At 35.0% G+C, this 27,430-nt stretch overlaps 1 protein-coding gene across 11 annotated transcripts in view; it reads left to right on the plus strand.

The window, feature by feature from the left end:
• Positions 1 to 27,430, plus strand: part of MEF2A (myocyte enhancer factor 2A) — a 173,009-nt gene that overhangs the window by 54,069 nt on the left and 91,510 nt on the right. For 10 of the 11 annotated variants that reach the window (XM_073882496.1, XM_073882491.1, XM_073882497.1 and 7 more), the window contains one exon: positions 21,789 to 21,979. The exons of the other annotated variant lie outside the window; for it this stretch is intronic. In XM_073882496.1, the coding sequence (XP_073738597.1) occupies positions 21,926 to 21,979 (54 nt within the window). In that variant the 5' untranslated portion in view covers positions 21,789 to 21,925. The remainder of the gene's footprint in view (positions 1 to 21,788; positions 21,980 to 27,430) is intronic. 11 annotated transcript variants of the gene reach the window in all.

Below are 27,430 nucleotides of genomic sequence, written 5' to 3' on the forward strand. Positions count from 1 at the left end.
AGCTAGTTCTTCCTCTCATTATAAATGCAAATTTCTTAGAGGTTTATAATATCTGATGAATTTCTCTAAATATCTTATTAAATTAGCAGAATTTGAAATTGATCTTTTGTGTGCTTCTCAACCCATTTTTGGCTCCTTTGCCTTTTAGATGTTCCATAGCTGGCAGCCAAGCCTGTGTTGCTGTCATTAATTTTATGATAAAATAGGTACTTGGAGTTGGAATCAGTTGAGTAATAAGTATAATTTTTGAAGCACTTGATATGTGCCAAGTGCTGAACAGTTACTTTATTTTGACCAATTCTCATAGAGCCCTATGTAAAGTGTATTATTTACATTTTATAGATTTGAAAACTAAGAGTAAGAGAATTTTACTTGATTGTAGCCCGCAGTCCTGTATCTAGTAAACGACTCTGATGTCTGAAAAGTGGAGAACATTTTGTGTTTGTGTGTCACCAAGAGGGCCTCTCTCATATCTTTTGTATTATTCCTCCAGTCTTTCTTGTGAGCATGTAGAACAGGTACATGGAAAAGAACACATTCCCCTCGACGTTTTCCAGAGATTCTGAACTAACTCACTCACTCAGCCTTTACAAATACTTTAAAATATGAGCTAGTTTCTTAGCAGCTTTTGTGGTAATACCCTGTTTGTCCCATGTTCTGGCAGAGGTGAATCCGTTCATGGGGACTGTCGGCTGAGACTTTTGTCATCCTTTGGAATTCCATTCATGTGGTTGCCCTGCAACCTCAGGGTTTTGACACCCTTAAGAAAAGTTATGCGGGCGCCTGGGTGGTGGCTCAGCCATTAAGCGTCCGCCTTCGGCTCAGGTCATGATCCCAGGGTCCTGGAATCGAGCCCTGCGTCGGGCTCCCTGCTCAGTGAGGAGCCTGCTTCTCCTTCTCCCTCTACTGCTCCCCCTGCTTGTGCTCTCTCTCTCTCTCTCTGACAAATTAAAAAAAAAAATTAAAAAAAGAAAAGTTATGCTTGTGTAGGCTACATGAGTCTTTTTGTTAGGATAGAGCAATGTTATCTTTTTTTTAAGAGAGAAGTGCATGTGTGTGCACATGAGTGGGGGTGGGTTGCAGCAGAGGGAGAGAGAGAGAATCTTAAGCAGGCTCTGTGCTAAGTGTGCTAAGCGTGGAGCTGATGGCAGAGATCATGACCTGAGCCGAAATCAAGAGTCAAATGTTTAACTGACTGAGCCACCCAGGCGCCCCAGGAGCAATGTTATGTTGAGGCATTTTAAGATTCTTAGCTGAAGTTGTATGAAGTGAATTTTTTTTTAGTACCTAGACTTTAAAATCCTCTCTTGTATAAAATTGAGAATTTCAAAAAAACGTATTGATTAGGTGACTTGCTCTCATTGGTAATTAATGTTAAGTGCACATTTTCTTAAGTACATAATACTGTTTTAGGTAGGGTTTGGGTTTAAACTTTAATTTTCTGGAGGTATGCAGTCAAATTAGTTGAAATTCAAAGAATCACATCTTTTAGTGATAGAAATATAATGGAAATATAACAAAATTTCTTGGAATGCATTTGTTTGTTCTTAATTATATAAAATAATATTTCTACCCTGTAAAGAATAAATTGTTGTCTTGACTTCATTTAGTAATGAAAGGCTGGACTCAGAGGAGTCTTCCTTCTGTTTATAATGGCCAAAGACTTGTTAATAAAACGATGCAGGGTAAAGTTTTTTGTTCTCTGATTGTTTTGCATTCTGTGTCTATAGAAAACAATGATTCATAACTTGGGATGCTATATAGAGCTAGAATATTCTTTATGGGAATGTATATGTGTCTACTATTGTCTCTGTGCTTTGGTATGTTTACTATATTGTTTTCCAACATATAACTAAATATCGTAACACTTGAAGTTTTATTCCTTAGCCCTTGGCTGTTCTGAAAATACATTTCTCTCTAATGGTAGTCCATATAATTACCTTATCAGATATACAGAGCAGATTTCACTGAATTTGAAGAATTATTTTCTTTATGATCTGTGTTTTTCTGTCTGGAAATCTAATTGTCTTGAAAATACGCAAAGCTTTTACCTTTTGGGGATTGTCCTTCTGTCTGAGAATATTGTTGAAAATGAGATCCTTGCTTACATAAATGTCATTTAAAATATTTTGTATTATGCCTTTATCGGTTCCACTTCTGTTCCTGACCAGCTTTGGGATTTTGGGTGTGCTTCCTGTTGTCTCTGGCTGCAGTTTACTTATGTGTAACCAAAAGAGATTGGGATCGATGTCTGTTTCTAACTATTGGACATTAAGCATTATAAAGTAAAATGAGGGTTTAGGAAAAAAATGTTTAATGCAGATGAATATTAACATAACTCTTACGGGTGATTTTCTGTTAATGCAGTCAAAGATGGGAGAATTTCCCCCATATTCCTGGTTAGATGTCACTGGAAAGTAGTAATGCTTGTTTTCTTGGCTCTAAATGTTGACGATTGTCACTTTTTTTTTGTTGCACTTTATACCTGCAATATATATTTATAATTAATTTTTTTTTAACCAACATAGACTTTTGGAATGGCAAAGAAATGGCAACTATGAAATTGTTATTGTATTCTTACTATGTGGAGAGAACAGATTCTTCCCTTGAGTTGCAAAACACTTAATACTGTGAGAACGCCATCAGAGAGGTACATTATAGAGCTATCACACTTGATTTGAGAGGATTTGGAAAAGTTGATGTAGGATTTTTTTAACCCTTTGCAGCATTTTGTTGTTTCCCTAAAAGTGTGAAAGAAATTTCATGCAGAAGAAAATACTATCTTATTTGTCTGTTGAAGTCAAGTTGGTGAAGCATAATATTTTTTTTCCAAATAACTATATCTTTAATAACTCTTTGAATGTCCTTCAACTTTCTTCACTATCATTTTAGTGATGATTTATGTTGTCTACATAGTATTCCCAAAGATACAATCAGTCTTTGTTCAGCAGAGATTATATTCTTCAGATGATACTGTAGATTCCATTTTTAGAAGTGTTTTATAAATATTAATAAGAATTGTGGAATGTTAGAGCTGAAATACTGGCTAGCAGTATTTATATGTGCTTGGTACTCTAATAAGGATTTTATGGATATCACTGCATTTATTCTTATGAATACACTTATGATACATATGTTATTATCCTTGGTTTATTTAGTTTGGCATAGAGAAGTCAAATGACATTTCCAAGGTCACACAATAGCAAAAGCAGAATAAAACTATTGATGTCTTCCCATCACATTTAAAATAAAGTCCATATATCTCCTGCTTGCTTTACCAGTATCATCTTTTCTCATTTTCCTACAAATGCCTTCCTTGTGCCCTAGCCCAGGCATTCTAACTCCTTAGGGTTTTTTATGTTGTTGTTTTTTTAATTCCATATCCTTTTCTTTGATACCATGTGCCCTCTATCCCAGTAAACATATTAACAAACCTGAAATCAAACAAGCCAATAAAACAAACACTTAACTGCTCCCTCCTTCACTGTTTGTAAGTGATGTACGTTTGACCCTTGAACATTACAGGTTTGAAATGTGTGGGTCCACTTAATACATGGATTTTTTTTTTATAAATACAGTGTAGTTCCATAAATGTATTTTCTTTTCCTTATGTTTTCCTTAATAACCTTTTCTTTTCTCTAGCTTACTTTATTGTAAGAATACAGTATATAATACATGTAATGTACAAAATGTGTGTTAACTTTATATTATCAGTAAGGCTACAGGTCAGCAGTAGGCTATTAGTAAGGTTTTGGGGAAACAAACGTTTTACATGTATATTTTCGACTGTGTGGTGGAGGGAGGGGATAGGCTTCCCTAACCCTTATGTTGTTCAGGGGTCAACTTAAGTCTGGCACTGAATGTAACACTGTATTGATGTTTATTTACTTGGCTCTCTTGAAGGTGGAAAGATTTTTTAAAAAATTCATCTTTGTTTCTTTAGTATTTAGCATAGTGTCTAGTACTTATTTGTTATGTGGTATATTGGGCTGAACTTTGTGGCTTTGAGACTGTTACTTCTAAACCGTAGTTTCTTTTGTCTGTAAAAAAATAATTTGGACTAGAATGTCTGCTCTTCTTTTCCTTTTTAAAATTCAAAACTTGAGGAGCCTGGATCGTGTGTTTGGTTGAATGACTCTTGGTTTCAGCTCAGGTCGTGATCTCAGGGTCATGAGATTGAGCCCTGCGTCGGGCTCCGCTCAGTGTGGGGGCTGCTTGAGTTTCTCTCTCCCTCTCCCTCTGTCCCACCCCACTGCACGTATGCTCTCTCTCTCTCAAATAAATCTTTTAAAAAAGTAAACACGAGCTTTTTATATTGAGTTTATAAAATTAAAAATTTCAAGCTTTTGGTTTTAAGTCTTTCATAGTGTTTAGACTTTATAGTGAAATTCAGTGGAAAAAATGAAGATGATCTCTATGAACTGTTAAATGAAAAACAATATATGTGAGAAAAGCAAAGTTGCAAAAGAGTAAATATAGTATGTTACTTTTGTGTAAGAGAAGACATACATGTATCTTCTTTTTGTAGAAAAGAAACAGGAAAGAAAAGCAAATATTGAAATTGGTTCTCTATAAGAGGGAGAACAGGGGAGAGAGGTAGGGAAAAGTGGACATTCTCTGATTCTAGGTTTTAGTATGGTTTGGAATTGTAGAAAACATGTCCATGTTCTATATATTAAAAAAATAACAAGAGGTTTTATTAAAATTAAAAAGGATGAGGAAAATAGTCCTAAAATTGAATGCAAATGGAAATGAACCCAACGGTATAGTAAGTTAAGAGCAACCACCACTCTGAAGAGGGGAAAAAAAGGCAACTGGTCCAGATAACTTTTGAATATAGTACTTGACTTTATCTGCTTATTCTATGGGGAAAAAAACCCTGTAAAACAAATACAGAGCTCTTTTTTAGTGTTTTGTTTTGTTTTTGTTCTTTTTTTTTTTTTTTTTTGGTAATAGTATAAGGCAATTCTGAAACTATTTTGTGTGTATTGTGCTTCTCTCCCTGGGGGCTTTTGGCCTGTTGGGGACATTTATAATTTCTGGAGATATTTTTGATTCTCATGACTAGAGGGGGATGCTGCTGGCATCTAGTGGATAGAAGTCAGGTTGTGCTACAAAACGTGCAATAATACACAGGATTCCCATCCTCTCCCCACAACAAAGAATTTTTATTCTAAATTGTCAATAGTGCTGTAGTTGAGAAACTTTGGATTAAGCAAATGAATAAATGTATTGATGTTGCAAGCCAAGGCTCTTTTTTTTTTTAAGATTTTATTTACTTATTTGACGGAGAGAGACACAGCGAGAGAGAGGAACACAAGCAGGGGGAGTGGGAGAGGGAGAAGCAGGCTTCCCGCGGAGCAGGGAGCCCGATGCGAGGCTCGATCCCAGGATGCTGGGATCATGACATGAGCCGAAGGCAGACGCTTAACCGACTGAGCCACCCAGGCGCCTGCAATTCAAGGTTCTTACCATAGAGGAGGGGAAGAATAAATAGTGACTAGAGAAGGCAGAGAAGAACCTTGTGGGATTTGGAGGTATCAATATGAACATATGTTCATATTATATTTTCCTAGAAATGGCTTAAAACAGTGGCACTACGGTAGCAATGAACACACCTAGCACCACTCAGATCTTGACTTCTAAATACTGTTCCCCCGTGAAAGGAACCAGAATCACTTGGATAAATGGATTATTCTAGGGATGGTTCAGGAAAGTACCAGATGAGTCTAGAATATCTTGTTGGGCCAGAAGTAAGGAAGTGCTTAAGCAGTGATGAGTGCATATTAGAAAGACATAGGACCCAGTTTTGGGGGTGAGGGGTCCCACTGGCTAAATCGGGGATAATTTGAGCATCATAATTAGTGAGGAGGTTAATGGATTATAACTCATTGAATAAAAGAGGAATATACTTATCCGTACTGGGAACTAACAGATAAATGTATAAGTAATACAGAGCAGTGGAGAGGGCTTTTCCTCACACTAAGTGTGGAGGGAATAGGAAAGGAATTGGAAGACCATCATTTTATAATTGTTGTGGTATAGATTGGTTTAGGTAAGAATCACGAAGGCATTCTAAGTCCAGGGGGAAAATTTGAGGAGTAGAGTATTTATATTGTTTTAACATGTTTTCCCACAGATAGCTTGTTATTTGCAAGAGGGAAATAGGTATATACAGCAGAGAAATTGGATGACATTTTGCTCAGATGATAAAAATCACACATGCACTCTCACACCATGAGGAATGAGGGAAAGAGTGAATGCTGTTCTTGCAACTTTCAGTAAGTTTGGAATTATTTTAAAATAAAAAGTTTAAAAGTTAAAAGTTAAAAAATAAACATTTTTATAAGTGGTTGTAACATTAATATATGTGCTGAAGACTTTTAAAATATTTTCTTCTGAGGCATATGTGAATTTTAAATTGTGCAAGAATGGTATAGTAGGTGAAGGAAGATCTGTGTCCCAAAGTGTGGGCAAAGTAGTAGGAGGAGGCAGCTGTGGTGCCCCTGCCATGGCCATTAAGGATGGGAGGGAGAAGGAAGGAGGGAAGGAACCAGGCTATGGAATTGGTGGCAGGGTTTCTTTATCCTGCTAGGGTTGGTAGTCTTTGGCTTCTCCCTTCTTCCCCATCATGCTTTTTGCCAATAGTGAAATGAAGGGTTTTTGTGGCCAGACTTTGGATCTGGGGTAGCCCTGGACTCGGGGTCCACTGGTCAAGTCTGGTGTTTGGCACTGGACACTAGCTGCTCTGGGAAAACTGATGAAGGGCTTTTAGATTCTTGATCCTCTTACTAAGGCAGCATAGCCTAATCATGAGCACTCTCCTGGGGTTACATAGACCTGGATTGAGTCTTGGCTCTGCTGTTTAGTAGGTGTAACCTTGGGGAAAAGATACTTATGGCCTTGGTTTCCATTTTCTCAGATTTAAAGTGAGAATAACATCATATCTCATAAAGAAGTTGTAAGAATTTAAGAAGATAAATGTGTGTTAAGGTGCTTTGCTGTTATTATGTACCAGAGCCCTTGACGAACTTCCATTTCTCCATTGAACCAACTAATACATAGAAAACTTACTCATTGTCTGAATCCTATGGTTATGAACTTACCTAATGAACTGACTGTGAACATAATTTGAATATTATGAGAAGATACTGGAAAGGCCTGATAGAAGATTTTTTAAAAAAAGTATTTTCCCCAAACTGGATGGCAAAAGGAATGGAATAGTACTTATTTCTCATAACTGTTTGAAATTTCATGTTCAGGAAGAAGGCTCTAGAATTTCTTTTGAGTCAAAAATTTGTTGAATAAAAGTGACTCTTTTAATTAATTATCAATATTCAGCCCTTCCAGAGAAGGTTGCCCAAATCTTTTCCTTTTTTTTTTTTTTAAAGATTTTTAATTTATTTATTTGACAGAGAGAGACACACACACAATGAGAGGGGGAACACAAGTAGGGGGAGTGGGAGAGGGAGAAGCAGGCTCCTGGCTGAGCAGGGAGCCCAGACACGGGGCTCGATCCCAGGACCCTGGGATCATGACCTGAGCCGAAGGCAGACGCTTAACAACTGAGCCACCCAGGCGCCCTCTTTTCCTTTTTTGATGAAGTACACATGTGAGATGGGATTCTTTGATCCGATTTACATTAAAGCTAAAAATTGGAGTTGTCTTCCTAAATGAAATGGAGCTGAATCCTTCTTTAATACTAATTTTTTTACAGTCTCATTCTTCTTACTGAAGACACTATTTTCAGGTGTGCGTTTTTACAAATTAGGTAATTTGTTGTTATTTATACTTACCATGATTTTTACATATTAATTTTACATATTAATAATACATATTATGTATTACATATTATATATTACATGTTTGTATATAGTTACCATATAATGGTACTTAAAGTTACCACTATTATATAATGTATCATTTATATATACATTTACCATATAATCATGGAAACTATAATACCATGATACACACATACACATATATACATACCAACATTATATGTAATTGCTTCCATTTTACTTGATTTTTAATTATGTTTTCATTATTTTTAAGGCTATCTTCCATTTGTGGCAAGGTCTAATATTTTCTGTTATATCAATAATAAAATTTTATATTCAAATACATTTATTAAAGTGAAAATGGGAATTGATGTAAAGAAAAAAGAGGTAAATAGTGTTGAGAGTGTCTGGGAGAAAGATTGAGAAGTTAGTGTATGAATGACTATAGTTACGGAACGACTGCCGTGTTACATAGTAGAAAAAGTCCTGGCTGTTTGAACTGAGACTTTGGATGTTTCACTTTTCTTCTTGGGTTTCAGCTTCTCTGCAGAAGGGGTAGGGATTACGATATCAGATGATTTCTTTAAATGTTTTTACTTGTATTTGCATTTATTTATTTTGTGCAGAATCCCCCCCCCCCCCCAGGGCCATAAGTTTTTGTTTCTTCAGTTTCTTCTGGGATACCTTGTTCTTCTGTGCAGCCTCCTCTTCTGATTTAGGAACAATCTGCTCTTTTTCAGTCAGGGTCATCTCAGTGTGCCAGGGAGAGCTCATATCTGGGTTAATCTGACCATGAACCCTGTAAGTTCTGTGCCACATCTTGGGGACTTTGTTCACCTGGATATGTTCAGCGACTGGAGAATTTACATCTAAACCCTTAAGTTCAGCATTACTCTGCATTTTTAAGCATGTGCAGTAAAATTCACTCTTTCGGCCACGGGCCCTATGTGCAACTCCACTGTTAGGGCACACCTACCGACCCCACTGTTGTAGTGACAGGTGGCACACATTGGGTCTGCAAAGTGCCATCTTTCAGATACTTGGTGGCTTTTCGGGGATATGCATACTCTTGGATGGGCTGGGCAGTTTCACGTGTGTTCTTAAAGTGAACATGAAGATTTGAACCTCTTGATTAACATGATTTTGTAGGGTTTTCTGGGTCAGGTGAAAAGTGAACCATTTTCAGAGATGACCTCAGGCCTCTTAGGGGAAGAGGAAGAGCAATACAAGATGGTTTCTAAGATAATTTGAAAATTACAGGATTCTATTCTTTTTCAAGCACCTCGTTTGAAGTTTGGTAAAGAAAAAGGTGTAGTTGCAACAGTATTGACTCCACACTTCCCCTTCGTTTCATTGATAAACTATTTATAGAAAAAGGAAGAAATCAGAGTATCTACTAAGCTTAAGGAAAAGAATGTTAACTATATAGAAACTATATATATAATATATGTATAATATACTTTTATCTGTTTCATGTTTTAGTTTGCTTTTTTTATATGGTATAACCCTAGATACCAATTTGACTAATTTTTTCTCTTGATTTCTGTTGTATGTACAAATAAAGGTATTATCTTTCAAGGGAAGTAAATATGTGAAATAGCATGAACATAGTAAATACTAATTTTTTCTGATCATAAATATTAATATCATGCTTGGAAATATATTTGTTAGTAGTAATAATGATTTACTTTCCCTCAAATATTTACAATTGTGTAGTATTTTGTTCTGGCCCCATGTGGTACATATAATATGTATAATTTCAATTTTCCTTTTATAAAAAGTTAGTTTTAGAAATTGTCAGGTACCAAAGGTTATGCAGCTAATTTAGTGAAATGTTTGTGGCTAGGATCCAGGCTTCTCGCTCAAATACTAATGGACCTTCTCAGTCAGATAGTGCTTTGAAATTCCAAGCAAGTTGTGAAGAAAGAGTAATTGGAAATGGCACAAAATGCTAAAGCAGAAGGAAGATTTCAGTGATGTTTAAAGTTCCTGGTTTCTGGTTTTCAGGATTTTTTTTCTTCTTAAATTTAAAAGCAGCCATTGTGTTTTTAGGAACTTTTTTCCTTATCACAACAATATTTATTTTAGAAAAAAGGAAAATGAATAAATTTTTGAGTAGAATGCATTTTTCAAGGGAAGCTGAAAGATTTCTTTTTGAGAAAAATTAAAAAAAATTTTCTTTAGGGGTTCCTGGGTGGCTCAGTTGGTTAAGTGTCTGCCTTCAACTCAGATCATGATCCCAGAGTCCCTGAATCGAGCCCCGCATCGGGCTCCCTGCTCAGTGGGGAGTCTGCTTCTCCCTCTCTCCCTCACCCTGCTTGCTCTTTCGCTCTCTCTCAAATAAGTAAATAAAATCTTTAACAAATTTTTTTTTCTTTAATGTCGACCACATTGTTTAAAAACCTTATGTCTAGAGGATAGTTTTGGGGTATTCATTTGCAACAATAATAAATATTTTGTTCTTCGGGACTTTGGTACTGTTTTCAGTTTATATTTTGTCCCTAGGTGAGCACATTGTTTCCCACAACAATATCTATATGCCCAAGATTCCCAAAGGCATATTTTTAGCTCTAATGTCTGAGTCTTATATCTAGCTTCCTGTTTGACATTTTCAATTGTATGATCCATGACCATCTTGTTTAATATGTCCCAAATTAAATTAAGTCCCCCCCCCTTTTTTTTTAATTTATTTGAGAGAGAGAGAGAGCGTATGCATGCACAAGCTGGGAGAGGGACAGGGGGAGAGGGAGAAAGAATCCTCAAGTGGACTCCCTCCTGAGCACAGAGCTCAACAGAGGGCTTGATCCTGGGACCCTGAGATCATGAGCTAAGCTGAAATCAAGAGCCAGCGCTTAACTGACTGAGCCACCCAGGTGTCCCTTAAGTTCCCTTCTTTTAAAGCAGTAATGAATCATTAAAAATTTTCTCTTCTTAAATACTTGTTTATTTGTTTAAAAAGCTCAGTTGTTGATTGTACATAGTTACTTTTATTACAAAGGGTTTTTTTAGTAGTTTTTGAAAAAAAATTAATAATTTACCAGAATCATCAAAATTAGATGTTCTGATGAACTCAGAGATTGGTGTTTATTTAATAAGAGCAAACCTTAAAAAGTAAAGTTCACCTTCTGTTTAAAGTCCATGCTCTTACAATATTTAGTTAACTTAAGCAACAAGTTTCTTTAAAACAGTAAACAAAATTGATTTGAAAAGACTGAACATCTGTGATCAGTATTAGTATGAATTTGAGTGTTAGATTCTATGATATTTCTTTCTTTCTTTTTTTTTTTTTTTAAATTAAGTAAACCTATACCCCCAACATTGGGATTGAACTCATAACCTGAGATCAAGAGTCACATCCTCTACTGACTGAACCACAGTTGCCCCTGGTATTTCTTAAATTAAGACAGTGGAACCCATATTGGGAGTCTTTTTTTAAATCTAGTTTCTGATTTTATAAAAATGACCTACTTAAAAAGAATTTCAGTTAACTGAGAGTTCAGTGTAAACTAATTTTTTACTTTAATGTTGCCTGAACACAGATCTAGACCTTGGGATTTAGTGAGATTCCTTCCCTCCCCCACCAAGGATAAGATACATTACTTTGTAGGAAAAAATGTCCATCTGTGTTTGCTAAAGATAAGTGTTAGTTCCAAAGGTTGGTTTTAAATGTTTCCATTTCTTTATAGAAAAATTAGTACTCAGTTGACCTAATGGGTTAGTGGTTAGCTTAAATTAATAAAATCATAAGTTTTTTTTTTAGTTTTTGTGTTTTTTGAAATTGTGGTAAAATGTACATAACATAGTATTTATTTTAACTATTTCTCAATGTATAGTACCGTGGTATTAAGTAAACTCATACTGCTGTGCAGCAATCACCAACATCTATCTCCAGAACTTTTTCATCATCCCATATTAAAACTCTGTACCCATTAAGCAGTAACTCCCAATTTGTCCCTCCCTCTCATCCCTGGCAATTATCGTTTTACTTTCTCTGAATTTTGACTACTCTGTGTACCTCCTATAAATGGAATTGTCTAATATTTGTCTTTTTGTGACCTATTTTTCTTACCATATATATTTAAGGTTTATTCATGTTGTAACAAGTGATAGGATTTTTTTTTTATAACAGTTTCACCAGTGAAGATCGTTTTTTTTAAGGTTTTATTTATTTATTGAGAGAGAGAACGTGTATGCGTGTACACACCCATGAGTGGGGGGAAAGGGGCAGAGGGAGAGGGAGAAGCAGGCTCTCCATTGAGCAGGAAGCCCAACGTGGGGCTTGATCCCAGGACACTGGGATCATGACCTGAGCTGAAGGCAGACGCTTAACTGACTGAGTCACCTAGGCACCCCAAGTTGATAGGATTTTTGGTAAAGCTGAAAAATACTCCATTGTATATAGATATCACATTTTGTTTTTCTGTTCATCTGCCAGTGACATTGAGATTGTTTCCACCTTCTAAGTGTGAATAATGCTCCTATGAACATAGATGTACAAATATAATACTCAAGTCCCTGCTTGCAGTTCTCTTGTGTATAGACCTATAAGTGGAATTATTGGCTCAAATGATTATTCTCTATTTAACTTTTTGAGTAACCACCATACTGTTTTTCACAGCAACTGTGCCATTTTACATTCCCAAAAACAAAGCACAAGGTTTCACATTTATCCACATTCACATTAAGACTTGTTTGTTGTTTTTTGTTTGTCTTGATGATAGTTATCCGAATGGTGTAAAGTGGTTTGTCATTATGGCTTTGATTTGCATTTGCCTAATGATTAGTGATGTTGAGTATCATTTCATGTGCTTATTAGCCATTTGTGTATCTTCTTTGGAGAAATGTCTGTCCAAGTCCTTTGCCTGTTTTTGTTGAGTTTTAGGGGTTCTTTATATATTCTGGATATTAATCTCAGAAAATGTGATACAGAATTATTTTCTTCCATTTGGGGGGTTGCTGTTTTACTCTGTTGATAGTATCCATGGACATTTTTTGACATTTGGCCATGTATTCATGGATTTGTCTGGGTTCTTTATTCTCTTCCATTGATCTATATGTCTTTTTAATGCCAGTGCCATACTGTATTGATTACTATAGTTTTATAGAAAATTTCAACATTAGGGAGTGTGCATCCTCCAACTTTGTTCTTTTTCAAGATTGTTTTGGCTATTTGGAGACCCTTTAGATTCCATATGAATTTAGGGTGGCTTTTCATATTTTTGCAAAAAACATCATTGGGATTTTCATAGGGATTGCGTTGAATTTGTAGTTCACTTTGGGCAATATTACATGTTAACAACGTTAAGTCTTTTGGTCTGAACATAGGGTGTCTTTTTATTTATTGTGTCTTCTTTAATTTCTTTTATCAGTGTTGTTTAGTTTTCAGTGTACAAGTTTTTCACGTTGACTATAAGTTCCTGAGTATTTAAAAAATTTTGATGCTTTCGTAGGGGTGCCTGGGTGGCTTGAGTCACTTAAGCATCTGTCTCTTGATTTTGGCTCAGGTTATGATTTCAGGGTCCTGAGATCGAGCCCCACATTGGGCTCTGCGCTCTGTGGGGAGCATGCTTGAGGATTCTCTTCCTCTCCCTCTGCCCCTTCCCCTCTTGCATGTGCATGCTCTCTCTAAAATATTAAAAAAATTTTTTTGATGCTATTTTAAATGGAATTATTCTTTCAGACTGTTCATTGTTAGTGTAGAAATGCAACTGATTTTTTAATGTGTTCATTTGTATCCTACTACTTTGATGAATTTGTTTAGTTCAACAGGTTTTTATGGAATCTTTAGGGGATTCTACATATAAGATCATATCATCTGCAAACAGATACTTACACTTTTCCCTTTCCAGTTTGGATACCTTTTATTCCTTTTTCTTGCTTAATTGCTTTGGCTAGATCTTCCACTGTTGAATCTGTAAGGGGTGAAATCAGTCCTTCTTGTCTTATTCCTGATCTTAGAGGAAAAGCTTTCAGTCTTTTACCATTTCAACATGCTGTAAGCTGTGGGATTTTCCTATGTGATTTTTATTATGTTGAGGTAGTTTCCTTCTATTTCTGGTTGATTGTTTTTATCATAAAAGAGTATTATTGTATTTTGTCAAATGCTTCTTTTGTACCAATTTAGAGGGTCATATGGTTTTTTCCTTCATTCTCTTAATATGGTGTATCATAGTGATTAATTTTAGTATGTTGAATCATCCTTGCATTCCAGGAATAAATCCCACTTTGTCATGGTGTATAATCCTTTTAACATGCTGTTGGATTTTGTTTGCTAGTATTTTGTTCAGTATTTTTGCATCAGTTTTCATAAGGGCTATTAATCTATAGTTTTCTTTTAGTGTCATTGTCTGACTTTGATACAAAGTGTAATGCTGACCTTGTAGAATAAGTTAGGATGTGTTCCTTTCCCTTCAGTTTTTGGGAAGAGTTTGAGAAAGACTGGTGGTAGCTCTTTAAATGTTTGATAGAACTCCCAGTGAAGCCATCAGTTTGAGGATTTTTCTTTGTCAAGAGGTTTTTGATAACTAATTCAGTCTCCTTACTAGGATCTGTTTAGCTTTTCTGTCCCTTTTTGATTCAGTGTTGGTAGGTTTTGTGTTTCTAGGAATTTGTCAATTTTATCTAAATTATCCATTTTGTTGGCATTACTATTATTTCATCATACTCTTACAATCATGTTTATTTCTGGAATTGGTAGTAATAATCCCACTTTCATTTTTGATTTTAATTATTTGAGTCTTGCTTTCTCTTTGTCTAGCTAAAAGTCATTTTTTTTTTAACGTTTTGGAAAATCTGTTTTTGGTTTTGTTATTTTTTTTTCTTGTTTTTCTATTCTCTATTTATCTTTGTTCTAATCTTTATTATTTCCTTCCTTCTGTTAGATTTGAGTTTGCCCTTGGGGCAAAATCACACCATCTCAATAGTATCGCTTTATAATAAGTCTCTTAAATGACTGTGAGTCTTTTAGCTTCAAGGTAGTTTTGACTGTTCTTTATATTTGCAAATGAATTTTAAAAATAATCTTGTTAGGTTTTGCATATAATAAAAGGAAACCTGCTGGCATTTTGATTAGGATTGCATTGAATCTTTAGATTAATTTGGGGAGAATGGACATCTTTATGAAATTGAAACTTCTCAGAATCTGCAAAGATGGATTTTTCTATTAGTATATTTTAAATTTCTGGATCAAGACATTTTTTGTTTTCTGTGTTTTGTTTTAGGTAACTGAAATAATAGCGTCTTTTATTTTATTTAATTTTTTGCCAGTGGGAGTGCTTCAGTATAGAAGAAAATTTTGACTTTGAAGGAAAGAAAGGAAGAATTGCTGTAGCCAAGACCTAAATAGGAAAGAAGGCGTGTGTAATGGGACAGATGCTGATGGGTTGATAGTTGTGATGGCAGGAAATTAAGGAGCAAAGTCATCAGCTGAAAGTGAGGATGAGTGATGAGTGTTGGAGATGTGAAGAGAGAGAATATGGCATAAAATAATCAAGCAGATAACTGAGAGATGGAAAATTGCTAAACTTAAAGACAGATTAATTAGCCTGGTTGGCATGGTTGTTTATTCTCAGCCATATTCAGCTACATGGGAGCAAGTAGGTAGTCAAGAGTGGGTTTTTTTCCCAGGAAATGAGTAGAGGGCAGAGGGAGAGCGAGAGGCAAGGGAGTGAGGGCATATGAAAATTTCACTGGATAAAGAGAGACATAAACTGGGTGAGGGACAGTGAAAAGGTGGTAGGTGTAATTAAATTGTAGGACCTAATGGGATCTAAAGAGTGTTATAATTATGTTATTAGAGCATTTGAGCTGGAAATATGGAGGTAGTAGTTAAAGAGTTATACCTGCCAGTTTAGTCTGATACAATTTACTTTCAGATTTTTGTTGGTTATTTGTATTAATCTTCATGTGATAAATACAGGACATGTTATAAAAAACAAGTTCATATTTTTAAATCTAAGATTTTTGGGGCCAGATTATGTTTTTGATTTCTTTTTTCCCCCCTCTATTATTTTTTCCAGGGACTTGCCAGTTTTATCATTCCCTCCAAAAAACTAACTTTTAGTTTTGTTGATCTCTGTTGTATGTTTTCTATTTCATTACTTTATGCTCTTTTATTTCTTCATTTGTACTGTCTTGGGTTTAATTTGTTCTCTTTAAAACCCTTTCAGATGGTTGCTTAGAACATTGGTTTTTGGCTTTTCCTCCATATATGTATCTTAAAGCTATAAATTTTCCTCTTGAGTATGGTGTTAGCTGCATCCCATAACTGTTGATATGTAATTTTCATAGCGTTCCATTCAAAGTCTTTTCTGATTTTGACTGTGGTTTCTTCTTTGACCCATGGGTTAATTAGAAGTTTATTGCTTAATTTCACAATATAAGCATTTTCTAATTATATTGTTATTCATAGCTTAGTTCATTGGAGGTCAGAGAAACATGTCTATCCTTTGAAATTTGTTAGTTTATTTTATATCCAGCATGTGATCACTTTTGGCAAACATTTTTATGCACTTACGAAGAATGTATTTTCTGCTCTTGTTAGGTGTAGTGTTCTATATGTCAGACTGTTAATTGTAAAGTTCAAATCTATTTCTGTTTTTCTGGTCTATTCCTTGTTTGGGTGTGCTTGTTCCATTACTTACTGAGAAAACTGTGTTAAAATCAACTTGCTAGAATTGTGGTCTTCACTCAGTTCCTTTGGTATTGGCTGAAGTTTATTTGGAAAAAGTATGTGTTTGGGGTGCCTGGGTGGCTCAGTTGGTTAAGTGTCCATCTCTTGATTTCTGCTCAGGTCATGATCTCAGGGTTGTGAGATTGAGCCTCACATTGGGCTCTATGCTCAGCAGGGTCTTCTTGAGATTCTCTCTGCCTCTGCCTTCTCCCCACCCTGCTCTCTCTCTCAAATAAATAAATAAGTGTTTGGGGGAAACGTATGTTTTTACGTCTGCAGAATTCAGTACAGTATTTTAAACTGATGTGTGGGAAAAGTCACAAATTAAATTTCAAACCAATTTGTAGAACATTAGAGTCACATGTAGACATTTTTGAAGCATGTGCTGTCAGCAGAGGGAATGTGTGTCTCTTGCTTCTGGCAGTAAGAAAGAGGTTACCATATTATAAGGCTTTGAGCTGTTATCTGCCATATGTGTTTGTCTTGAGTAAGTTTCTAATTGCCTTTTGTATTTGGCCCTTAATTTTGCTTAGATTTGTAGAAAGCACAAAAAGTTATTTTTAACACGGAAAGTGTTAAATCGTGGAGAAGGAAACAAAGCCAGTGAGAACGCTATTGCGTTTGAAGTCATGTACTATTTTACATCCTAACCATGATAATTTCCTATTATAAGTGGACATTTTCTGTATTTCAGTTCAGTTTTAAAAGAGAAATGATTGGGGATTATGAGTTTATATGTAACATAATTTTTCCTATTTAAAATAATGGAAAATAAAGTCCTAGTTAGGATTTTGCACAGAATATCTGATTTTAAGGAACAGATTCCTGACTTTAAGTGTTATTAGGTATATTATGATTTAGAATTGCTAGTTCTTTCTGGTGAATTGAATTTTTACTGTAATGAAGTGTCCTGCTGTATCTCTATCCATGTATTTATTTCATGTATTAAAATGTACTGTAATAAAGTATAGGTACACAACTTCATTTTGATTTGTGTTCTACACGGTATGTTCTCCAGGCTTTTACTTTCATTCTTTCTATATACTCACATTTAAGATGTACTTCTGTAATCATCAAATTGGTTTTTTTAAAATACAATTTGGGTTATTAATTCATTTTCCCCCCTCCATTAGCTTGTTAGCTGTATGTACTTTTACTGTTCTTACATGCATTTCTGAATTGAAGTGCAAAAAGTAAAAATGTACCTTTTCTATTTCCCATTAAATGGACGGGTTTTAGAACACTTTAACTTCATTTACTACGGTATTGTACTGTTGTTGTGCATTGTAATATTTTAAACTCTGCAACGTATTATTATATTTAGTCAGTATTCACTTGGAGTTACATATTTACCCTGTTCCTTATTCTTACTTATTTATTTGCTTACTTACTTTTTGGTGCAATATCCAAGCTGTGTCTGGGATCCTTTTTTCTTTCTACTTGAAGAAATCCCTTCAGTGTTTTTGTTGTTAAATTCTTTGTTTCTATTTGACTACAAATGTTTGTATTTTGCCTTTTTTCTTTTCCCTGAAGAGTATTATTTGCCAGATATAGAATTCTAGTTTGGTATTTCTCCCACTCTTGGCACTTTGAGGGTATCATTTCATTGTCTACTGACTTCCATTATTTATGTGAAAAAGTCAACTACAAATCTTACTATTTTTAAGATTAATGTTTCTTTTTTTGGCTACTTTTAAGATCTCTCTGTGGCTGTCTCTGTCACTTTGTCTCTCTCTCTTTCCCTCCATTCACCCCCTTTACTCTGATATGCTTTAGGTTGTGGTTTTCTTTGTATTTGTTTTGCTTGGGAGTTTGTAGATCTTGGTTCTGTGGCTTGATGTCTTTTTTTTTTTTTTTCCTCCTCATCCCCCCCCCGCCACTGGTAAGTTTTTAAAAAGTTTTTAACTATATGTCTTTAAATATTTCTCTTCTTTTTGGGGACTCCAGTTACATGTATTTTGGATCCATGTGTCATAATTTTTTCACACTCTTTTCTGTATTTCCCAATTTGTGTCTTTTTGGGCGTCAGTGTAAGTATTTTCCTCTTTCCTGTCTTCTGGATCTTCTTTAGCTGTATTCTAATCTATTAAACTCATCATCAATTTTTTATTTTCTGTTTTCAAAATTGTTTTTTTCAATTCTTTGTTTTCCATACTTTTAACATTGTCTGCTAATGGTCTTTTTTATTAATTCTTTAAACACATTGACTTATTTGAAAGTTCTTTTCTGATAACACCATTACCTGGATCTACTATGGGTCTGATTGTATTGCCATTTTAAAATCTCAGTTTTTAGTCAGGTCTTGACTGGTTATTTTTTATTTTTAGGCATTTTGTATAAAAAATGATAAGATCATTTGAATTTCTAGATGATGTTATCTTTTGCTGGTAAGATTTACTTTTGCTAAAATCTTTTCAGAAGTTTTTACTGGCATGCAGCTAGGCTAATGACACTAGGTAGCCCAGATTACCTTAACCTAATCAGGGATTGAGATGATCTGAAGCTACACTTTCCTCCTTGTTGGCCTGGTCTATTTCTAGTTTACCTTTATACCTAGGGTATAGTCCTTTGGATTCCCTCCAGATTCCTGGTGTGTTTACTGGGGCTATTCTTTGGCAGGCCCTGAATCTATTTTTGTGTCCCACCCATAGATCTGTTGAAAGCTCTGTTTAGCTTCTCAGCCTCTCAGCCAATGCTTTTTGAGTTTGTTTTTTTTTTTAATATATATATATTTTTTAAAATCTTATTTATTTGAGAGACAGAATGAGAGAGAAAGCACAATGGGTAGAAGGGCAGATGGAGAGGAAGAGGGAGAAGTGGACTCCCCGCTGAGCAGGGAACCTGACGTGGGGCTCAACCAATATTTTCAGAATCTACTAATAACTAGGGGGAAAATTAGTCTGAAGTGTGATCTCACTTCTTTCTTCCAGATCTCAGCCCTTCAATTCTGTGTTGAAAGTTCTCCAGTGGTTTTGAACAGATTACTTTTCTTGTTGTTTTGTCATTATTAGAAGAAGGTTGGTTTGGGGCTCCTGGGTGACTCAGTCAGTTAAGCATTTGACTCTTGTTTTTGGCTCAGGTTGTGATCTCATTTGTCGTGGGATTGTGCGCCCTGTCAGGCTCTGTGCTCAATTTGGAGTCTGCTTGAAGATTCTCTCCCTCTGTCCCTACCCCCACTTGTGCTCTCTCACCCTTTCAGCCTCTGTCTAAAATAAAGAAATAAATCTTAAAAAAAAAAAGAGAGAGAGAAGGTTGAAGTAACCTGCTCAATCGTTGTCAAAAGCAAAATGCTCAGATATAATCTAACATTCAGAATTTTCAGATTATAAAAGAAAATATGGTACATACACCTTATAGGCATTAGTGTTGAAAGGTATGACTATCTTGCCTACTACAGTGCAAGTTTTATAATGTGAATTGAATGCAATGTGATCTATTAGGGAACATGATTTGAATAAGCTGACTTCTATTGGTTTATATTGCAGTCTTGTGAGAAAACAAAAACATTATACAGCACAGCTGTTTGATTGGTTCCCACCAGTTGACTAGCCGTCCTTCAGTTTTTCTAATGTTTCCTGCTTCCATGCACATGCTATTCTCTCTGCCTAGCATGTACACCCTCATACTCAGGTTTGGGTATGAGGCACATTCCTAAGGAAGCCTTCCCTAACTTATGAATTTAGGTCAGATACATGAAGTTCCTAATTTTAATTTGTACAGACTCATTTATATGATAGTTTGATTAATGTCTATTTCCCCCTACTCAACTATGAACTCTGTGAGATCAGAAATCATGCTTTTTTTTTTTTTTTTAACATTTTACCCTGTGTGCCTAGTTCATTGTTTGGAAGTACATTTTTTGCAAGTAGGTGATCAATTAATAGGTTATCAGTTAATAGATGTTCAGTTAATGTTTGTATGAATGAAGAAATAAAAGAATACAAGGGAAAATATGTAAGAAATGCATGCTTATAGTAATGATGGTAGTGATAAGAATTTAAAAACTCACTGCTTTTGAGCAAAAGTCAGATTTAATCAAACATGGATTTGCACAGTACTTTTTTTATTTTTTTAAAGATTTTATTTATTTATTTGATGAGAGAGAGACAGTGAGAGAGGTAACACAAGCAGGGGGAGTGGGAGAGGGAGAAGCAGGCTTCCTGCTGAGCAGGGAGCTGGACATGGGGCTTGATCCCAGGACGTTGGATCATGACCCGAGCCGAAGGCAGATGCTTAACAACTGAGCCACCCAGGCGCCATGCATAGTACTTTTAAAGTTTTACGGCTATATATGCACAATATTAAAAATACTTGAGTAAAATTCCCCTGAGAATTTATTATTGTGAGTGTTTTAGTATTTGTCTTCCATTCCCTTGTAAATACTTTATTATGTAGGTTTTAAAAAACACTAGGTCTTTCACACAACTGTTATTCAGAACATGACAAATTGTATCATTGCCAGTCATTGAATTACAGAGATAAATGGAATAAAAATATCCTGTTCTTGAAGAACTCACAGTCTCAGAGGAAAACGGACTTAGAATTTATTATACACATAGCCACAAAGTGTAAGGTGCTATGGTTTACTCTGTCAGGGGAAACTGAATCTTGATTGATTAGGAGAATTTTATTAAATGGCTAAAAGGAACAGTATTTCATTTAAGTGGACGTTATTATGAAATCATATGGTGCCTTTGGATTGACAGTAATTTTGGTGGTGGCTAGGGCAGTTTGCAAGAATAGTTTGTAAAGGCAGTTTGGGCTACCTAGATTATTAGTTCATTCTTTGACATGAAGGACATCAGAAGCTTTCAAGGATATTCTATAATATTAAAGAGGAGAAATTCTGGAACCAGAGTCCCTGAGTTCATATTCCAAGCTCTGCCCTTTACTATGTGTGTTACCTTGGACAGAGTTAGGATCTCTCTGCCTCATTGTCCTTATTTATAAAATGGGGATGATAATTATACCCAAAATGATTGCAGTTTGGATTGAATGAGTTAATATATATCAGGTACGTAGAGAAGTGCTTGGCACATAGAAAAATCCCAATGAGCATTGGCTCTTGTTGCTATTATTATATGCATTGAGAAAAACTCAAAGGTTATAATTGCACTCTTTCAGCCAGAACTAGAGGCCACAAAAAGATTCAAGAGATATTTTAGGGGTAAAGTTAACAAAGCTTCACCTTAACTACCAATTTTATATAACCAGGAATTTCAACTAATAAGGCTGCCGATGTGCAGCATAGAAGCAGGTTTGAAATTTGTATAACATTTTCATGATTTGCAAACTTATAGAACTTAAATTTTCTAATTTGTGTTTTCTTTTAGATCTTATAGAAAATTTCAGCTGTAGCCCTTGGACTAGAAGCTGAAATAATAGAAGCTGTGTACGATGCATTAGGGTATTGAAGAAAATTAATTTTGAATTAAATATTTGGAATATAAGGAAGGAAAGGTGACTGAAAATGGGGCGGAAGAAAATTCAAATCACACGCATAATGGATGAAAGGAACCGACAGGTAAATGAAAATTTTAACTTACTTATTTTTGATGTAAATATATTTTTTTAAAGAGGAGCATAGGATAGAATGAATTTTTCTTTAATTTCAAGTCTAAATATTTTTATTCTCAAACTAAATAAAAATTTTAACACTTTTAGCTTGTCATCGTGTGCTTTAAAGAAACTTTTTTTATTACAGAAATCATAGATGTTAATTATAGAAACCATAGGGAAAAAGAAAATCACTGTAGTCCCACCACTGTCCATTGTGTAGATTTATCATAGTATACTTAGTCTTCTGTTCATTTGTTAGTTTTTAATATATTATTATTGTAAATTATCACCTCTATTTTCATAATTAGGTAATACCTAAGTTAACTACAGTTATCAGTAAATGTGTTTTAGCCACTTAAATTTTCTGGTTAACCAACAAATAATGAGAATTTTTTTTTTATAACTCATATTATCACAAATATTCCTAGAACAATTATATATTGATCTCAGTTTTAATTGATAAAATATATTGAACTTAATTTTCAGCACCAATGTCAGTAAACCCTTACAAATTCAAGGTAATTATAATACTGATATATGAAGACCAGAAGTTGTAAGAGTAGAGCAGGGATTGGCAAACTTTGGTCCATGGGCAGGCTGGCTATTTTTATAAATAAATCATTGTTAGAACATTGCTGTGTGCATTTGTTTACATGTTGCCTGTGGCTGATTTCACATTATAACAGCATAATTGAGTAGTTGCCCCAGACACTGTATGGCCCATAAGCCTAAAATCTTTACTCTCTGGCCCTGTAAGAGAAAGTTTGCCAAGCCCTTGGTTTAAAGGAAGAAGGAAAAATAGTTCCATAGAATATCGTAAATAAACTAGTAGTCACAGCATATGCAGGAAGGGGAGATGCTGTCTCTGGAAAGTTTGTCTCTCAGGAGAAATTTCCAGAAAAGCTGGTTTCTGGAAGCTTACCAGGAACAGAACACTACTAAAGATATATTCTCCAGAGTCTGAGTAGTAATTCACCTGGTAACATGGATATAATCGGAGATAAAACTCAGCTGAGTAGCTGGTAGAGAAGTTAGTGGAAGTGATTAGAGTTGTCATTGGACCTAAATGAAGAGAGCTCTTGTTTCATCTCATGAAAATTCTTTATAGCTAAAGTGTAAGGCTTACACAGTGTGATTCTTTATGAAGGTTGATAAAATAGGGGGGAAGAGTGATAAAATAACCATTCCATCATTCCAAAGGAATGATTCTAAGCAAGGTTGCAAGTAAATGTCCCTTTATAAATCTGTGGACTGTGACAGGTAGAGGAGGCATGGGAGAACTGCTTCATGAACACATGCAATATAAATGTAAAATAGGGCTTATTAAGGGAATAACATAAAAGCAGAGAACTGGGAAAGCACATAACATTCCCTGAACTCTCATTATCCCATAGAGAGTCATGTTTAAATTCACCATAGATACACTGGATCTACCAGTGGAAAAGGCCCCACATGTTCAGAGAGAAAAAGGAGCTAGGAATATGTAAGTGACTGTGTAATGGAACTTTTTAAGTTAAGGAAATGATCTTATTAAAAGATGGGGCCTACCACTATAACTCAGCAAGTAGAATTAGCCTGTTAATAAGTTGAATTTACCTAGTCATCTTCTTACCAAGCTGCCAGTTGGGGCAAGGGTGTCTGAATTTCTTCTCAGATGATTTTGGCAAAGAATACAGAAAAGATACAGAAGAGGTAGTTGGGCAATTTATTTTTCAGGTTTGATTAGGCACAGACTTAATTTGTCATTTTGGGTTTGTGGATTCTTAGTTAAAATTTTATTATTCTTGCATTAAAATGGGAAAAAAAAGTTTCTGTGCAAAAGAGAATTTATGTCATTTATTCATCCAAATTTGAATATTTACTGTATCACAGAGAGACTGTGTTAAGCACTGGAAACTCATTAAAAATATATAGCCTACAGAAGAGATTTAACTATATGGCAGGTAGAGGGTAAGCTTAGGTGATGGGAGAGTTTATGGAAGGAACTATCAACCTCTGGTTGGGGTAGTTTAGGGAGCAATACTGAAGGAGGTAATAGCAAATAGAGTTTTTAATGATTGGATTTTTTGAGCTACTAAGATAAAATCACACTTCAAGTCATTAGAACAGTGAATGAAAAATCTTGGGGGTGACACTATCATGCACTTAAGAGCTGCTTCACCTCACTTCACTTCTACTTGGAAGCTTTCACTTGACTTCCATTTAGGAGTTTCTGGTGAAACCTTGTGTTTGTCTTGGCATTATGCATTTCTATTTAAAAAGTAAATTTTGTATTAAAGTATAACATAAAGAAAAGTGCACAAATCCTAAGTGTGGCCAAGTGAGTTATTGGAAAAAGTACATGGCCATGTAGCCAGCATATCCCAGTGCACCACCCCGGAAACTCTCTGTCCTGTCTCCCAGGCATTATCTCCCTGCCCCAGGGAAGGAAGGTCATTAACTGAACTTCTAACACATGGATTAATTACCCCTGTTGTTGAATTTATGTGAACAGCATGTGTTCCTTTGGGCAACATTATGTTTATGAAATTAATCTTACTGTTGCATGTGGGTATATATGTAGATGGATTTTGTACATGTTCATTGATGTATAATATTCCACTGTGTGGATAGAACACAATGCATATACTTATTATTTCAATTGTACATAGACTTTTGGATTGTTTTCTACTTTGAGACTAATATAAAGAGTGCTCTTTTGAATACTCTCGTATGTGTCTTTGGTACATATGAACCCTTGGGTATATACCGAAGTGTACAGTTGCTAAGTCAAAGAGTATATCTGTGATCAGTTTTAATAGCAGTAGAGTTTTCTAAAGTGGTTGTACTGAGTTATAATTTACACTCTGCTAACTGTGTGAAAGTTCCAGCTGCTCTAAATACTCACCGATACTAGTTCTTATCCCTTTTATTTTAGCTGTTCTGGTGGGTGAGCAAAAGTAACATTTTAATTTTAAGTTTCTGTGATGTTTGATGAAATTGATTACCTTTTCATATTTTTATTGGCCATTTAGATACCTTCTTTTATGACTTACCTGTTTACTTCTTTTTCGGTTTATGTTTTCCTAGTGGGCTGCCTGACTGCCTTTTTCTTATTAATTATTAGTATATATTCTATATATAATAAATTGTGTTTTGTTCATTATGTACATTTCAAATAACTTCTCTCATATCATGGCTTGCCTTTTCACTTTTTCAATCTTTTTTTTTTTTAATATTGTCCAGTTTACCTTTTTTTTTTCCTTTATGGCTCATGCTCTTTGTGTTGTGTTGAAGAAATATTTACCTATCATAAATCCATGAAGATTATTTTTATGCTTTCTTCTGTTTTTTACCTTTCAGGTTTTAGATCTGTTATCCATTCGGAATTTATTTTTGTGTATGGTTTGAGGTGTTGGGGTCAAGATTTGTTTTCCTGATAAATATTCAGTTCTCGCAGTACAATTTGTTTTAAGAACCATCTTTCCTCCATTGCTTGGCAAGGGTTGCCTTTGCTGTGAATCAAGTAATCATACACACGTGGGGCTGTTTCTGAACTCTGTTTTGTTCTTTTCTATCTTTGCTCAGTTCTGCACTACTTTATTTACTGTAGTTTAATATTAGGTAGTAGAAATTCTCTACCATGATATTCTGCATGACTGAGTAGTTGTTCTTGCCGTTTTTCTTTCCTGTGTCAATATTCACCAAGAAAACAAAAAAAACTTACTGGAATTTAGGTTTTTTTTTTTTTTTTTCCCCATTAGATGTATGGATTGATTTAGGGAGAACTGAAATCTTTACAGTATTAAGTCTTGTAATTAATAAATAAATATGGTTATCTTACACTTGGTTTTCATTAATTCTTTCCATAATATTTGATGGTTTTCAATGTACAGATCTTACACATTTCTTATTTTATTTTTCGGTATTGGATTTTTTTTAGTGTCATTATGTTTTTTCCCAGATTTTGTTTTCTGTACGGTTGTTGCTAAGTATATAAAAATATAGTTTACTTTTTTAATGTTGACTTTGTGTCTAGCAGTCTTGCAAAATTCACTTTCAGAATTCACTTATTTGTAATTTATATGTGCATTATTTTGGATTTCCTATGTTGTCTGTGAACAGTGACTTTTCTTTTTGAAATCCTTTAACTTTTATTATATTATCTTGTTTCATTGTATTAGTTAGGACCTTCAGTATAATGTTGGATAAAAGTGGAGGTAGAGGGCATCCTTTGTCTCATTCTCAACTTCAGGAAAAAACATTTGATATTTGATCATTAATTATATTTACTGAGTTTTTTTTTAAATTTTATTTGTTTATTTGACAGAGAGAGACATAGTGAGAGAGGGAACACAAGCAGAGGGAGTGGGAGAGGGAGAAGCAGGCTTCCCGCTGATCAGGGAGCCGGAATGGGGCTTGATCCCAGGACGTGGGATCATGACCCGAGCAGAAGGCAGAAAGGCAGACACTTAATGACTGAGCCACCCAGGCACCCCTACTGAGAGTTTTTTTAAAAAGATCCTCTTTTATCAGAATAGAAAAGTTTTCTGCTATTTCTACTGCCATTATTTCTTATCCTGAATCAGTACTGAGTTTTATCAAATGCTTTTTCTGAGTTTATGTAGATGATTCTATGGTATTTTTCTCCCCTTTTTTCTTTAATGTAGTATCCTATGTTGGTTTTCAAATGTTAAAGCACCATTCTTGAAATACACCTTATTTGTGATTTGTTAACCTTTTTATATACATCATTTGATTTGATTTGCTCATATTCCATTTTTGATTTTTGCAAGTATGTGTATGTGAGAGTAGTCTGTAATTTTTTTTTTCTTGTAATATCATTGTTAGGTTATGACAAGTTATGCTGGCCTTTTGAAATGAGTTGGGAAGTATTGTTTCTTGTTCTCTGGAGAAGTTTGTGTAATAGTAGTATATTTCTTCTTTAGATACTTGGAAAATTTACTAGTAAATCTGTACTTGGAGTTTACTGTGTGAGAGTTTATTTTTTTTAAAGGTTTTTTATTTATTTATTTGACAGAGAAAGAGAGAGTGCACAAGTAGGCAGAGAGGCAGGCAGGGAGGCAGGCAGAGGGAGAGGGAGAAGCAGTCTCTCCACTGAGCAGGGAACCTGACATGGGGCTCCATCTCAGGACTCCGGGATCATGACCCCGAGCCGAAGGCAGCCGCTTAACCGACTGAGCCACCCAGGCTCCCCCTGTGTGAGAGTAAAGTAAATATTTAATTTCTATAATAGAGAAAGAGTGATTCATATTTTTCTACTTTTTCTGTCAGTTGGGTAAATTGGGTTTTTCAAGGAATTGTCTTTTATTTAAATTGTTAATATTATTGAAGTTCAGTGTTCATATGCTCTTTTCTTCCTATTCCTCATGCTCTTTTTTATATTCTCTCTTCCATTCTTTATATTGTTACTTTG

Source organism: Callorhinus ursinus, unplaced genomic scaffold (genome assembly GCF_003265705.2).
Source record: "Callorhinus ursinus isolate GAN/ISIS: 27379988/994484 unplaced genomic scaffold, GSC_fseal_2.0 scaffold47, whole genome shotgun sequence".
NCBI classification, from domain to species: domain Eukaryota; kingdom Metazoa; phylum Chordata; class Mammalia; order Carnivora; family Otariidae; genus Callorhinus; species Callorhinus ursinus.